Source organism: Phaethon aethereus, assembly GCF_964289735.1.
Source record: "Phaethon aethereus genome assembly, chromosome: 1".
NCBI lineage: Eukaryota > Metazoa > Chordata > Aves > Phaethontiformes > Phaethontidae > Phaethon > Phaethon aethereus.
This window is the reverse complement of record NC_138575.1, coordinates 177,224,756-177,241,744: the sequence shown is the minus strand read 5'-3', so window position 1 is coordinate 177,241,744 and position 16,989 is coordinate 177,224,756. Positions and strand designations below refer to the sequence as shown.

The 16,989-nt window shown below is 36.0% G+C and overlaps 1 protein-coding gene across 4 annotated transcripts in view; it reads right to left on the bottom strand.

The window, feature by feature from the left end:
* The window catches only part of DACH1 (dachshund family transcription factor 1), a 365,706-nt gene that overhangs the window by 33,371 nt on the left and 315,346 nt on the right, over positions 1–16,989 (bottom strand). For all 4 annotated transcript variants that reach the window (XM_082013958.1, XM_082013959.1, XM_082013960.1 and 1 more), the window contains 4 exons: positions 14,042–14,193; positions 5,196–5,343; positions 741–884; positions 206–274 (listed from right to left, as the gene is read on the bottom strand). In XM_082013958.1, coding sequence (XP_081870084.1) covers positions 206–274; positions 741–884; positions 5,196–5,343; positions 14,042–14,193 — 513 coding nt within the window. The remainder of the gene's footprint in view (positions 1–205; positions 275–740; positions 885–5,195; positions 5,344–14,041; positions 14,194–16,989) is intronic.

The window sequence follows — 16,989 nt, the reverse complement described above, 5'->3', positions numbered from 1 at the left end:
ATAAACAGAAATAACCTATTAATTTAAAGAAAATCTATCAGCACAGAATGTATTCTCTCTTATAAACAAGCAAGATGAACTTGACCTTGTTTGAACTTGTTTTGATGTGGCCCAGATGGTAGGCTACATGCTTGAATAGCAGTCTAAAGCTGAGGAAAAACTCATATAGCAAGATCTAGATTTATAGCCTTCTGCAAATTCCTACCTTGTATTGTCCTTTCAGCATCTGTTCTGCCCCCGCTGCGGTCAGCTTCTATCTCTGGGGTCAGAGAGTCTAGAAACATAGAAAGGTAAGACTGACACATATTTCATTGGATTCTTATAGCCCTTTTTACAACCTGTTAGTGCAATGCTGAATTACAATACAATCAACCTTTGTCAGTTTTTTTAATGTTGAACAATGACTGGAGGCCCAGACAATTTTTTGTTAGACTAGGAAGATTAATGAGCAATAGATTTTTCAAGCATAAAGCGGGGGGAGAAAAAGAAGAAGAAAAAAAAAATTGACTTCTCAAGCTAATAATATAAAATTGTCCTAGTTTGAACATTCTCTCCAGTGAGTTTATTTGCACATACTGTATAAAGTAACAAAACAATAGAAAGTCATCACTTGAATGAAGGAAAGAAAAGAGATTTTATTTTTTTTCCCTCCCATCATGTTATAAGTTTTCAATATAACAAGCTGCTTTTGGCACTTAAATTGAAAGCTAATGACAAAGAGGCAAAAATTGGCTTCTTACCATTTAGGACCCTGAGACTGTCTGTTGAAGTTGCCTGTTTCAGCGTCTGTTCTGCTTGCTCCCGTCGTTTAGTCTCAAATTCAAGTGCTTCCTGCAATTTCCTCTTTGCCTTCTTTTCCTTCTTTAGCCTTTTCTGAATTATTGCTATTTAAAAAGAAAATCAGTGTACTCAGATTTGGATCTGAAACTTGGCTACACGATTACCTATTAAGAGTCCCAAGAAACGCTACAACTGCAACAGTTCATATAAATTGATTAATTACACAATACCAATTTCAGTTACTTGAAATTTGCTGGAATCACACTGGGATATTCTAAGAGCTACTGTTCTATACCATGGTATTGAAAACTATAGGTGATATTCAACTATAGCATATATTTTTTTAATAAATATATGAGAATCTGTGAATGTCCAAATCAGAAAACCTTGGTACCAGCATGAGGTGTACTTGCATCATCTGACGTAGATAAGCCTCCGTCTCTGGAGACGAGGTGTTTTTTGCGGGATGAGGTCCATTATTTTGTTATTGCCTGTAGCACACAGTATACACATAGAGATGAAGTTCTCATCTGTCTCCCTGCCTTGCCCACCTGCCTTCAGCTTCTCTCCCACAAGAGGGATATTCAGCGGCTGGGGTACTGGGGCTGCAGGAGGAGCTCACCCCGCTCCCTTTGTGGTCCTCATAGCTTTCTAACTCCCCTCCAAGCTGCTGCTTCCGACATCTTGGTGTCCGGTCTCTTCCCCGTATTTATTTCTTATCCACATTTCCCTTTGTCTTTCCCTTTTCTCTTTCTTGCTCTCTGTCAGCTCCTGTCTCATCAGCCAACTAACCTGGAAGAACTCATAGCAAATCCTTTATGGTGCTGGATACCCCAGCCAAGTAAATACTACTTTGCATTGTCAAATGTGAGGGAAAGTATTAGGAAAGGAAGAAGTATTTTCAAATGAAGCATTAGAAGGCCCTAATTTAGAAAAATATCTTCCTTGTATCTCTTCAATTAAAATTTTAAGGAAAAGTATTGCAAGATCAGGATGAAACTTCATCACAATTTTCTTTTTTATGTTACCCGTGACTTACAACCATAAAAGTAAGACTTGCATGATCCCTAACTGAAGGAACACATCACAGGTTATGTTCCTGATGGAGAAGGATAATGTGAACCGATTTTTCTACTCGATAAAAGCCAAAGTGAACCTCTAAAGAAATCATGTAAAGTCGTAGAGCATATCATTATCTCCCCCACCACACTCCAACCCTTCTTACATAGCACATTTAGGGTTTTCAGGGATGTATATGTAAGCAGCTTATCTCTTATATGATCTTTTCTTACATGAATCCGTTTCTGGAGAGTCTGCTATTTTGACACTAACTACAAAATTGGCTACTAAACTACTCACTAAAGAACTATTTACACACACTAAAATAATTATCCTTACCAAAACCAGATACTAGGTTATACTAGGTTTGACCGCCAAGATCTATCCAGCCCTGTTTCTTACTCTGAAGTAACCTCTGGTACATGCCTAGGGATGAATGCTGGAAAAGGTAAAAATATACTTCCACCAGTTCATACTCCCTGTTTCCAGTAGTCTGTTATGGTGGTGTCTTTCACAGAATGTAAATAATGAAACTTTTAAAGGGAACCACCATTGTTCTTACTATTTAACTTATATGCTAAGAATAACCACTTTTTGGGTGATCTTGGATATTTTGTGTTGCTATACAGAACTGTTCAGGCACAAAATGAATATAAGCACATACCCTATAGTCAGAATAGTTACATAATTTACATCCAAGACTTTGGAATTTTGGTTCTTTCTCATTTTGTATAGTACCAACTACGTTACCAGCTAATTAGCTTATACTACTTATACTGTCAAAGAACATCTAGTATCTACACAAGGGCTAAACTAAATACATTTTGAATCATTGCACGGTTTTAATGTTTTCATTGTAAGTACTTTGAAAGTGATTGCAATAAATGAAAATGAAACATATGTTGCTTTCTGAATTAAAATGTCATCATGGCTGACACATTGTAGATGTGACTACAGCAGTCAGAGCCAGAATTAGCAAACCCTTACTGTGTAGCTGCTCACAGAAGAGATATTATCCCACTTTTACCCGTTGATGAGACACATCCTACAGCCTTAGGAATCACTAATTGGAATATTTACAAAGAAGGAAGGAAACAGTACAGTAAATAAGCAGCTCTGTAGAACATATAGTAGCAGCAGTGAATTTAATGTTCAAAAAAAATGGCAAAAATATTCAGATGCAGCCACTAAAGAAAAAGATATTTGACTTGTGTTAACATGATGAGCAAAAGATAGATGCTGCCTAATGCCAAAGATCCCATTCACCTAGTGGTTTTTGACCCGTATGTGACACAGTTACTCATGTTTCTGTGCTGCAGCTCTTAAGTGTATTTCATTTTTTTCATATGGTATCTCTTAACTTAATAGGGATATGGTACACTTCTCTCATCTTGCTCATGCTTCCATTAAGACATGTGAAACTTTTTTTAAGACATGACACTTCCTGTCTGGAAAACTAATAGTAGGTAAAGCCTCCTATGTATTTTTCTACCTTTAATTGAAGAATAAGTTCTCACAATAATTACAGTCTGGCCTTATTTTTTCTGTTCTACTTGGATGTGTTCATTTTCAAGAATAATCCGTTACTTTTCTTTCTTTTGTACAGAAGTGTTCACTAGCAGAGATAGTAATCCTCATTATATTCGCTTTGCTGCATACCACCGTCAAGTGTTCAAATCCATCGCTTTCTGGTCTGACTCTTTACCAGTGCAAAATCATCATTAGAGGGATACATATAAAAAAGCAGGTAATGCATCATGATGAAAATAACATTGTCAATTATTTCAGTACCCTGAACAAAATAAGGGACTATCCCATGCTCTTTCCTGACATACAACTTTGAGTGAAATTCATTTTCCATAGTTTTAACTTCTCAAAACACATGTGTCTAGTCCAGCCTAGTGAACCCTATTCCCTCTGGAGATAAAGGGAAGAGAAAGAAGTCTTCACAGTGTAATTGGTCCTTCCTACCTGCCTGAGAACAGGATATATGAATCTCTTTCTTTATTGACCAGAAAGGGGACTTAGATTAACTTAAATGAGGTGCTTAACTTTTAGATGGGTGTCCCCCCCAACCCATTCTGTTGTGCATGTGACTGCCTAACTCTAAAAAGTAATATATATTTGAGTGGTTGTGAGACACAGAGGCAGAAGGATGTGAAAAATAACTGAGATCTTTTACAAAAAAGTGTATGTAGTGCAATTGTACTGAGTAAAATAGGCCAGTTGTGGACAATGGGGTGATTCATTGCACAGCTGTGATAATTGTTAGTAGTAATTGTCTTTAAAAATATATTCTCAAAAGTTAAAAAAGGGAAAATAATGCTCTGACAGTTCTAACCTTTAATGGGTCAAGGCATGAAACAGGATTACGTTGTGCACTTACTGGTAGAACGTTAGTTCAAGATATAATGATACTGGCTATGAATCTAAGTGTTCTCAGGATTACCTATTCAGCTGGTTCCCAGAAAATTAAACTGGACAAGAGGAGAGTTATAACTCTAGCCCTGAAAAAATACGTATCTGACTTGTCATACTCTGTGTTAAACAGCTAGTGAGCCCCAGAGGTTAACTGTCCCATGCAAAGTAATTAGACGCTATTAAAGGGCAAGACATACATATACAGGAAAATGGAGCCATAAAGCAAGATGGGAACATGCTCGTAATGCAAATAGTTAATGAAAATCTTACCTTTACTAGAAATGTTTTATAATGGTGTACTGAAACAATATGATGAGATTATTTTAAGATCTTTAACATGCATATGCTTTAGAGTGGGCTGATGTTAATGTTTGAAATGCTACTAATGTTATTGCCTTATCAAGGAGAACCTTAGCTGTTCCTTGTGCAAACATGTGTTTGATCTACTATATGTTATAAAGGGCTTATATATTACTATCACTTTTATATTTATTACATACAGTTTCCCTAACTATGCAATATATGACATGACAATGACCCTAGCACATAAGAACAGAGACAAGAGTTCCTAAAACCTTGCAGATTCTTAAATTTGATAGAAGTTGTCTTTGTATTAAGTAGCTATCCTTTTTCATAATGACACAATCTGCCGAAGTCTGTAACAGCACCTATGGTATCTACAATTATGTTGTGTATTACTCATGTCACAAATAATATTCAAGAAAAATGTTGAGAAAAAGGAAGGTACTTGTTCTACATCTTATGAAGATCCTATGCAGAATCAGACAGGTTGTAAAACTTCCTGCATTGCAGTCAGTCTGGACATAAGATGAGGTAAGGGGGAAAAGTTTTGATCAAACAAAGGTGTTTGATAAAAAATCAGGTTTCCTAAGGAAATAAATTACAAGGTGTTTATGTCTGCTTAAGTAAGATACCTCTGTTCTTCTGCTCCACAGCCAACTGTTTTTCAAGTGTTTCCCTCAGTTCTCGTTCCCTGAAGAGCTCCATCTTCAGCTCTGTCTTTTCCAGTTGGACCTGTTTCTCTTGAGCTCTGGCATTGTCTATAGCAACCTTTAGTAGACCCTGTTCAAAGAAAAAGTTGGATAATTTTTGAAGAATGTTAAAACAGCTGACAATAAATAACTTCTGTTATTTTTCCTTGATTAGTCATGTGAGATTTTACAAATTAAATAATCCTGTTACTGAGTCAAAGCCTCCCAATTATCAACAGTAAATTTTTACTGGAATTAATTTTAACAGGTGGGCAAAAATCTGTAAAAAGCCGGGAGCCAAGTTTCCCCAGAAAACGCAAACTCACCTTTGGCCATGCATATAACTAATGTGAAAAAGTATAGGGATATGTTTATTCATTGTAAAAGATAAAAGACAAGCTTACATCAGGCACTTGCCTGTGACCAAAACAAAAAGCTCTCCAACTGATAAAGAACTGGCAGTCTCACGATCCTATCATCAACAGAATGGAAAATTCAATCTCTAGCACAACTCAAGCCAATGGAAATTACCACAGGGAGAAAGGCTCTTTTAAAGTTTGCCATTTTGCTCCTTATTGCTGTTAAGTACTATTATTTTTAAATATTTTCATATCCCATACAGTTTCCAAGGAAGATAACATTATTGGGATGCTAGGCAGAGGACAGTCACAAAGCAGGAAGACATCTCTGTTTTAAAACAAGTCCATTCCCTGACCTTGTACAATTGTTAACTCACAGCAGAGAACAAAATGCAATCGTCTCTCAGTTTCTTGTACCTGGGATGGTTGGTATAAACTCTACCTCTTTTTGTTGTTATTGTATCTGGAAATAATGATTCAGCCTCTTCTAAACTTTTCTTAAGAATTTCAATTTCAAAATTCCTTCTTTTTTGCAAGGAAGCAGGAAGATACTGGCATAGCTAATAACCAGATAGTTAGGACACTGACATAGGGTATGAAAAAAGAGGAGGTGAAATGGGATTGAAATAAAGGAACATGGAAAGAGGAAAGATTTCCTTTTCCATTTTCCAGAAGCATGGTCATCAGGCTTTTAGGCCTACACCTGAATCTCTTCTCCTGAGGCTATCATAATAGATGATTAAGCATGGATATGCATATATGAACCTCCATGGACATGAACCTAACTCTTCTGTATCCTAGGCATGTCTCCTGACGACTTAACTGTAGAGATAATTTGACCCAACAGAGATTTAATTACTGATATAAAGCAAAACAATGCCAACAAGAGAGACTGAAGAGTACTCCCCAAAAAGGGAAGCTTTCAGTTAACTGATAAAAGGTTCACACTCAAGACCCAGTTTCAGAACAACCATACTACAGACATGAAATCATGTTCACCAACTGCCAAGCAAGCTTCCTCACCCTTCAGGCACACTTCCTAAATTGGATTCTGGGTTGCACATTTTTTCACTATAATTCTGTGCAATATCTCCAAAAAGGAATGGAAAAAGAAGCCAGCATGATGATACTTGAGAAATGAAGAAAGTATTTTTCATGAGTGTTAGCCTGCACTTTTATCCCACTGGTCTTCCCGATGTCAATGCCTGCTTTGAAATTTGTGTCCTTCAAACTCCTCTTTTAAGTCTGCTTTCAGAGCCTGTTATTTTCAGTACTCCTCATCCTCATTCTTAACTAAATTGTTGCCTCAAGTGTTGTCTCATTCAGAGCTTAATGCTTTGCAGCTTTATTACACTTCAATCTATTAAAGTCCACAGGAGCTGAAAGAACTCAACACCTTCCGACTGCAAGGCCCAGATGGTCATTATAATGATACACACTACGTAAGTATAGATCTGCTTTAAAATAACCAAAAGCTATTCTAAAACAGATAAAACATAAAGATATTTTTGTTGAATGTTAAACCTGAATGACCACTAAAGAAAACCACATAAAGCTAAATATAAAGCTCTACAAACATATGCAAAGTAAAAAACAATTTAAAATATTTGTAAAGCCTTTCCAATCTCTTTTTTAAAAGGTTAATATTCACCTGAATTCTGTTCTCCTCCTCCCATATTCTCCTATGCTTACAACCATCACAAACTATGTTTTCTATATGAGATGCATTTGAAATAGTAAGAAATTAAAGTAGAAGTTGTTTATCAATACCTGTTTCTTGCTTATGCATGAACTCTAGAATATTTTAATCTCCTCCAACTCATCACTTGCTGGAACATGTGACTCATCCAAATCACTAATAAACCAGATCAAGTGAAATTATGTGAAAAGTATTTGTTGATGAAAAGTGTATTGTCAAGTAAGTTTAAAGCTTAAACACCCTCCTCCCAGATTCTTACAGTCCATCTTGTTTAACAATAAAATTGAGTTGCTAAAGCAACTGCCATCTTTACTCAATTCAACTACATTCATGTACATGTTTCTTCTTCATCAGGAATAAACAATTAGTAACAAATGAAAGAGATCATTACATCAAGTGCCCTTTTAGATCACCCCAATTAAAACTTTAGTTTAGCTGTATTTTAATTCTAAGATACCAAATTCTAATTTTCTGCTCTGATTGCTCTTGTTGACTTATCTCTGAAAGATGTACTTGCAGTGCAAAGCCTAGAGATTATTTAGCAAGATGCCAATGTTGGCATCACTTAATGTGTTGATTGGTTGTATTATCAGTAGCAGTTTAAAATAAATTACTATTAAACTATTATTGTCCTTGGCTGACAAAACACAATATTTTGGTGTTCGTTAAATATGAAACAATCACTATGAATAAACATGGAGAATAATGCTAGACTGTAACACTGATGTCTGTAATTTTATATTAAGAATTGCTGCAAAGTACGAAGCTGCTAAAAGCATATTACATTTTCGATTGAATTTCTACACCACACTTCTTCCCCAACCTTTCCTTTTTTTATACTTGCTGCTAACGTAGCTAATGGTAATACATTACCTATTGCTGCTGATTATGTCTGAAAAATATTAGCTTTTTGGAGCCAAGACCCACTAGGGACTACTTATAAGCTACACAAAATTAAGTTTCATTTTTAGAAGTTAAATCAGTGCACATCAGTAGGCGTCCAATGTGAAAAAAAATCTGCACTAGAGCCAAACTGATGCATATGCAAAAGTGCTGTTGCTGCCAATGACAGCTCTAATGCAAAAATACTGGAAACATTCAATATCTCCCTGTATTCAATGCAGAAGGGGGTGAGAAAAACAACTAAAAAGTACAGCATCTAAAAATCATCAGTGCCCCTTGGAACAGGAATAGCAATTTCAGAGTTGCATGAAATTCTATTAATTCTCCCAGTGGATCAGCTGTAAAAGATTATACAAAATACAGTATGTCCAACTTGTATTTGCTATGGCTAATCCTCTAACCTGATATTAAATCAATATGCTCCCAATGACAATGGGAAATGCAGTGCAACACAGGACATTAACAAAAAGAAAGTATTTCCCTTTAGGGAAGGTCAGATGTTATGGAGGCTGGATAATGATAATTGTAGTGAACATGCTCAGGTTCCAGATTTGTTTTTAATACAGTATGGCTCTATCTATAGCCAGGCTTTATATATGGCATGCCATTCTTCACCTCTGTACCACTGTTAATAATATTATTTTTATTTCAATGTAATGTAAAAAATTGACATTTTTTCTTTGGAGATTTATAGATCATTCTGATTTGGTTTGTTTACTTTAATGCACTTGTTTTGATATTCTCCACTGATAAATTCTTCAGAAATGTCCCAAATAAAAAGTTAAGTTGATATATGGTTGATGTTTCTTCCCATTCTCCAATGTATCTGAAAGCAACATCATGTTAGGGCAGTCTACTGATCCTAAACATATATAAAACCTCAACCCAGCCTTAAAGCCAGTATTACCCATCATTATTTTTGAAAAATGCAAATAATGTGTTGGCTATTTTGAAAGGGCTGGAGGGGAAGGTATATAGAAACTCTTTCTCATTCTAGCTACATCTACAGTGTGTTCCACCTAACATAATTTAGTTAGCTACACTGTTACATGTGGCATCAAAACGGCCTTACAAGCTAGTCCAGTGGTCTATATAGAAGATCGTATCCTGTTTCCAATAATTGCCTACAGTGAGTGAAGAAGGAAAATGAAGAACAAGGCATGCACACAATGCAGCTTTCCTACTCACACTTCCTAGCTTCCAGAGATTTGTAGCTCAGGGGCTTCCTTTTGCAATATTAGCTCTTCTTGGTGAAAACACTTTCAAATAGCATTGCTTCTCTTTTAGTCGGGAAATTGTATATAATTGTATGCTTTCATCATTGAAACTATCTGGTGAAGGTTTGCAAAAAATCCACATATACATTAGTATTTAACTTTTCTTCACAGGTAAATTTTTGAATAATTGCTATTTGTAACTGACTACTGACTTAGTAACATAAGCAACGTAAGGTAACACAGCTTGACTAACTCTACAGATGACTCCAGAAAGACATTTTTGTAATATCTCAGACTGAATATCTCCATCACAGGTAAAGGCATATTGCACAAGTATAAATGACATTTTTCCATTAACATTTTCTGTGAAAAATAAAACTGTTCTCTTGAATTTTAGCAGAAGATAAATAAAATAACCTGAAGTAAACCTGTGATTTTTACTTTAGGCAGTGTTTCCAATATTCTTCTCTTGTGTATGTAGTTGTAGATGGTAACAGTGCAGGAGACTCAGAGCAATAAAGCCAGTAGTTTGCTCTGTTTTCATAGGGGAATTTAGTTTGTAATCATGCATTTCTTTTATTAGTATCAATGGGATACTTGCAACTTATTTTACATATCTCTCTTAAAATACTTAGCAACAGGACTGTGTCAATATAATACAATCTTGACAGAAAACTGTTAGCTATCAGGGTGCAATTAATTCATCCCTTAGATTAATGGAAATTCAGCTCAGGGACAGTAACGATTCAGACTCTTAGAGCTTAAAATAACATTACTATTACCCAAGAATATTGCAGTATCATGAAAGGCTATGTAACATAGTTTGGCATAACTGGGCCATGACTCAAAAAGGTGAACTTATGCAAGGGGTATGGAAGCATCTTTAGCCTTCTCACTAGCACCCACACAGCATTTTGCTGTGACCCACCTTCCATCATCCTTCATCCTCTCTGCAGCTGCACACAGACTTCCAGCATTTAATCTGGCAGAAATCAACAAATATACATTGGGAGAGAACAGACATATCACTTAAATTAAGCTCTTGGGAAATTTCTTTTCTCTTCCTTTTAGATGTGCATAGATATATCTGAATAAGAAAATATGCCCCCAATCTCATTTCTTTATTTTATGTGTGTATTTTTTTAATTATATTTTGTTACAGTTTATTATTTGTATTTCAGCAGTCCCCAGCAAGTAATAAACTTTGGTTGTTTTGGGTACTGTATATTGTTATTATCTCCTCTTTAAATGTACAAATAATTAAACACTGTATTTTTTTTGCAGAAGGTATTTATGGAGAAGTAAGAAAAACATATACGTGCTATACAAAAGGAAATAAACCTAACTAGAAGCCCCTGGTGACAGTGATAGCAAACAGGCTTGTCTAACACTTGCCTAAAATTACAAATATGGTGATTAGGGGCTATCCATTTAACTTCAGTATGGTCGGAAGACAGAGACTCGTTTGTGTTTAGTTGCCAATTCTAAAGGTTGGTTCAGACTTCTAAAATAGAAGTAAGTAGAGTTAGGCAATAAGTTCAATCATCTAAGCTCTTGAGCACCTGCAAGACTTTTGTTTTCACATATCAAAAGTGTTTAGAAATTTTGGCTCACATATCCAAAAGCCCTGTGCCTGTGGCAAGGTTTAGGATCACCCTCACCCTGACAAAGGTCAAAATGCCCATACAGTACCCTAATGCTGTTCTATTTTAAACCAGGACAGACTCTACAACTTCTTCTGGAGGCACCCAAGGACTATATTATGCAGATCCTTCAGATCCTGCACGTCACACAACTGAATATAGACAACAGGATCAGAGCAAAAGTATCTACTATCACATCCATGCACATCGGTATAGCCAGGGGCTGCTTGCTTATGTATTAATGTGACCATCATATCCCTAAAATATAGGCAACCTCCATCACCACAGGTGGCAGGTCATGCACACATGCCAGTCCCATGACCTAAGGAAGACGTACACTTGCATTTCACAAATAGATCTATACCCTTTCTGTGAAAGGACACAATTGTATTTTTGTCATGCATGACCCCGGGGAAAAAAGAACAGCGTTTACCAAAACCACTCATCTAGCCTTTGGCTAGATTTTCTGTTTCAAAAGCACCTTAGTACTGGAGGCAGGGAACAGACTGTAGGCCAGATGATCTTTTCTAGAAAGTTAGATCTTTGCTGGTAACCTCTACCTTTAATGCTAGCATAGCTGGAACAAGATTATAGAATCATAGAATAGTTTGGGTTGGAAGGGACCTTTAAAGGTCATCTAGTCCAAACCCCCCTGCAATGAGCAGGGACATCTTCAACTAGATCAGGCTGATGAGGGATCTTCCTGCTTCACCTTCCCTTTGAATCCACACCTGTGCACTGAAAGGGCTGCTAAATTCATCTGGACCAAAGGAGAGAAAAGAAGAATTCACCCAGTGATAAGAGTCCTTCTGACCCATTGAATGAAACTCATTGTGAGTTTCAGGTAGTGCTTATGCATTTCCTAATAAAGTCCAAATGATATTGCAAGCAGGTACCATAGTACAGAATTTCTTCTTTCCACAAATCCTGTTAATGAGTTCACATTTGTAGTCAAATACCTACAACTCATTTCTGAAAGTGTCAGTATCATAGTATCTAACTCATTTGTGGGCCAGGGGTAGCTCCCCTATTGTGCACAGGTTACTGTAATAGACTCTACTGTTTTAAAGATAATACTTAACTTTTTCTATACAGGTGGGAAACTCAAACTAGCTAATTTTTTTTTTTTTTAATGAAGTGGTTTTCTAACATTGTCCTGATAGAGATTAAATCCATGGGGAGAAAAAATGCCTTTATGGTATATGAAAGGATTCCCAGAGATCTGTGGAAACCATGTCATGTGACGTGGGGACATACTGAAAAAATCCAAAAGGGCTTGTGTCCCACCTGTTCACCCTGATAGATGATTTGTTGTGATGTGGAACCTCAAGGTAAGGAGCAGCAAGTAAAAAAGCACAATGAGAGAAGGCATAAAGAAGCCTCTGGTTTCTTTATGGTGTTGTCTTTTACTTTAGCTCTTCACTCCAGATAAGAATAAGGTGTTTGGTTTGGTTTGGTTTTTTTTAAAAAAAATGCAATGACTGAATTTCACATTCACATTTTCTGTAAAACAAAACAATGCATTCTTTGCAAATTAATCCTGGATGCTTATCCTGAAGTAGTGCAGCACTCTCATATTCAATAACAAGATTAGCTAACCTGTTGATGCTGAATGCTTTGCTTATTAAGTTGCTGTCTAGAGACATTGAGTGCACACATTTGTCAAAAAAATTACAAAGAACTTTCCTGTACATGCATGCACAGCTAAAACATTACATACTTTGCTAACTGTATTTGTTCCTTTAGGAAAAATTACATTCTTTACAGATTGCAGCAGATCTATTAGAAGAATGATAACTGTTGTAGAATTACTGTAGTTTATGATTAAATTTTGAAGAACCTAAGTCTCAGAACCACAAAAAACAGGCACAAACATGCTCTTTCAGACCAGGTAGATATAGCAATACTTAATTCTTAAATAGCAATATTTTTTCATTATAAGATCTCAAAACATCACCAACATACACTTCATATACTTTTCATAAAACAACTCTGATGTGCCATAAATTTTAATGAGATTGCTTAAGAAAGTAAAGAGAGCAGGATTTGGCCCTGCTCTGTCATAGCCTTTGCTGAATAGAATACAACTGATGTAATGTGCTTGCAGGAGTAAGCAGGGAAAAATATTGTGACAAATACATTAGAAGTTAGTAGCTGCACAGATGAGGCTTATCTGGAATCAGTACAATACGGCTGCATTATTTCCTGCACTATCATTTTCCTACTGCATGCAACATACAACCATATTGTTGCAGAAGTTGCATCTGGGGAACACATGATCACTGAATTTGTGGGCAAAAAAATTCTTCATTCTAATATGAAACGCTAAGATCTTGGCTCCAAGCTACATGCTAGTGTGTACCTTAAATAATACTTGAATCAAGCTCTACTGTACACATGTAGACGTCGTTAATACCAAATAAGAAAATTTGCAGAAAATTTGGTAATACCCTTTGAAGTCTGTTCTTTGAAGACAGTACTTTAAGTGAAACAAGCTTATTTACAAAAGAAGTGCTTTTTGTGAATACTTTTATGGGACACACATTTCAAATAGCTCTAAATATAATTTCCACCTTGGCACTTCAGCAATTTAAAATAACTATTTATTAAAGAAATGTTTCTCTGCTTAGTAAATGAGATAAAGTTAAACAGTAAGATACATTTCATTAGCCTGTAATAAAAAAAAAAACATTTAAGACAAATGTTGTTAAATACACCAATGTCATTTTCGTCAAATTATCTGTTGTGGTTTAATATACAATCTGTATTTTTATTTACTATATCTGACAGCTTCTAAATTCATTTGTTTGCTGTGGTTCCTTTAAAACCTGAATTACTAGAAAGTTTCAGTATTTAGTTAATCCAAATAATCTTATGAACTGATTAAGATAGAATGGTTATATTAATTTAGACAAATCTGCAACTGGCTCTTCTCCATCCCTTTAAGCTGATCTACAGAAAGGCCTACCTGGATGTTAGTCAGAAGGGTCTCTATGGAGGACAATCCATCAGGGAATAGAAAAGGAGATGGAAAACCCGGAGGTAGTGGTTGCCCATGCCCAGTTAGAGAAAGTTTGTCAAGGCTGTCTCTTGCGGTTGGTGTGGAGAGCGGGGTCTCATCTGTATGTGATTGAAACAAAAATATAGAACAAGTTACGCTTGTCTGTTTTTATTAGACCTCAGTAATGGCTTCCCTAGTGGTTTCCAGAACATTTATTGCAAATTGGTTCCTGCTATCAGGAGAAAATGCTTTCTGCTGAATTTTCTTTAATGAAAAAGCTGTGGAGATACAACAAGATAACATTAATGAGTAACTTTATAAGCCTTTTAAATGCAGTCTCTAATGAGACTGAGTTTACAGTGCCATAGAATCTTTTTAAAACAAATATTATCTCACATATACTTGTGATAATATATTCAGGCTGACTTTATGGGCACCTTCCCAATTATCTCATTTTAGTTTGTGCTCTATTTAGATTGACAATAGAATATTTTCTAGCATGACATATATTTTGTATACGAGAAGTATTTGAATATGAAGTTTCCCATACAATTAACCCTTCCTGCTCTTAATGGTTTCACTTACAGCTCAGAAAATTCTGCAACACAGAGGAAAACTACAGCTCCTCAATGCATTTTTAATCAAGAAAGTACACCTGATTCCCACAATTGAAACATGCTCTGAACAATACATGAAATTAACAGCATGGTTACAATCACTGGCCTAATTTTTTTAAGCACGGACATCTTCTTACAATTAGTGTTAAACTCCTTAGTGGGATCTTTGTAACAATCAGATCTGATCAGTTCTGACATCACAATGGGAAAAAACTCCCACAGCTTGAAGACTTCTAAGATTAAAGTTTCACAGATAATCTGTGAATGGATTATAAAGTAAGTGAAAAAAAAAAAAACAAAAAACCCACAGTTAATAGAAACTTCAATACCCTGTGTTGTTTTTTTTTAAAATTTTGAAATATTTTTAGACTACTGTTGATATGATACAGAAATTTAGGTCAATTTCTTTGCACCAGATGTTAATCTGAATTCTTCAAAAGGAAAACTATCTATACATATATATATAGATTCATATATCTATACATACTCTTTTTACCAAGGGCTCAGTCATTAACTGACACATATTAATATATCTCAATACAGTAGAAGGACATCAGAATGTACTCTTGGTATTATGCAGATCTCTGCGCAGCTATTTGGCTACAGAAGAGTTTGTCAGACTTTCTCTTTTCCATTTGCCCTTTGATCATTATAAGATATATATGTTTTGGGGTATTTTAATTTCTTTTTCTTTCTGCCCTTCCTTTAATTATAGTTTCAATAATAGTTACATATTTCTATTTATCCCATCAGGTACATTAGGAATTGTATATGAAAGTTCTGATCCTAGTTGCTTAAAAAGAGCTCTCTCTTTGACTGGGGTGCAGTATTTTCTTAAGTGGATGTGGTCTAGGACCCGGAAAATTGCAATCTGCAGCAACAAAGTGTTTGAGTGTAGGCTTTGACAACCCCAGGACCAGAAAACCGTTAACTCAAAGTCCCAGTTCATCCCAGCAGTTCCTATCCACCATTACTCCAGCAGGAAGCAACCTCCATCAACCACGTTCAAGTGCAGATTTCTTGCCCCATCTCCTCACCAGCTCTGTCATGCTGGCCAGTATTTACAGTGATAGAGTAAAAGCCTCACCCACTATGTCCCTCTACAGAAATACCCAAACAGGCATTTGGACATTTGCTTTTGGGGCTGGTCCCACTTAGCTCATTCTATAGCCAGTGGAGAGAAGCAGAAACCAGTTTAAGGTACTAATCCATCTGAACTGTCCTACTGCAGGAGGACACAAATCTTCCTCCAGAAATGTCTGTTGACTGTAAGAGAAGCCTAAGCTGACTAGCTCAGATGGAATGATCTACCTTTGGTGAGATCAGTCCTACCATGGAAGCTGTTCCTCCTACTTCACTGTGGCTCAGGCTGAGAGTAGCCTAGACAAGGAGCAAGACCCCATTTCATGTCCCCTATTTGTCACAGTATGTGCCACAATTACTGCTTTCTCATGAAGTCACCATTCAAAAGCTTACCAAGGTAAGCTTTGTGAAAGGAATTGTTGTTGACCAAGGAATGCTTCAGCCCATTCAGAGACATAAAAGATTTTTTAAGCTGTATTTATGTTTTCTAGTCATGTCACGAAGTGCTGAGAAAAACTGGTTGTAGATGACTGAACCATTTCCTATCTGTCTACCTTACCCAGACTCAGAGCAGGCTCTGAAAAATGTACTCTGTGGATGTATCCTCTGTCCTCATGTTACCCCACAGCACCATGGATATCTCTGTAGCTGTTTTGCAGTAACATACTGAAGTTTGTCCCTAAATATGACTTTTTCTTTTCTTCCCAACTTTTAAAATACTACAGAAATATTCACCACTTCATTAGAAAAAATAAATTAGGTAGTCCTGATTATTGCAAACTCACTTACTTTTCTCAAATCATCCTGCTAGTTCATCTTCTCAAATACTACTGTAGTGTGAAAAATCATTACCAAATGTTTTTTTCCAAATGGATGTCAGAATTGTTATGCTTTCATTAATCAACAGAAACGAAGCAAAACTTAAATAAAACTGGTTAGACAATAGATTGATAAACACTACACAATATTATTGCATAGCTGAAAACTCTTTTTTCCTCTGCTGAAAACATGGCTTTCCGAAATTATTCCTACCCAACATTAAATACAAAAAAATTCAAAAAAATTACAAAACCGTTTCTGTGTTATGTCACTGAGTTTTTGGCCACAGAATTCTTTATATCAGAGGTTCCAGTGAAGGTATTGGACTTGTATGGTATAGCAAGAAAGAGTCTGATCTCTAGTATGCACGGCAGAGTTGATCCGTATAAATGAGAA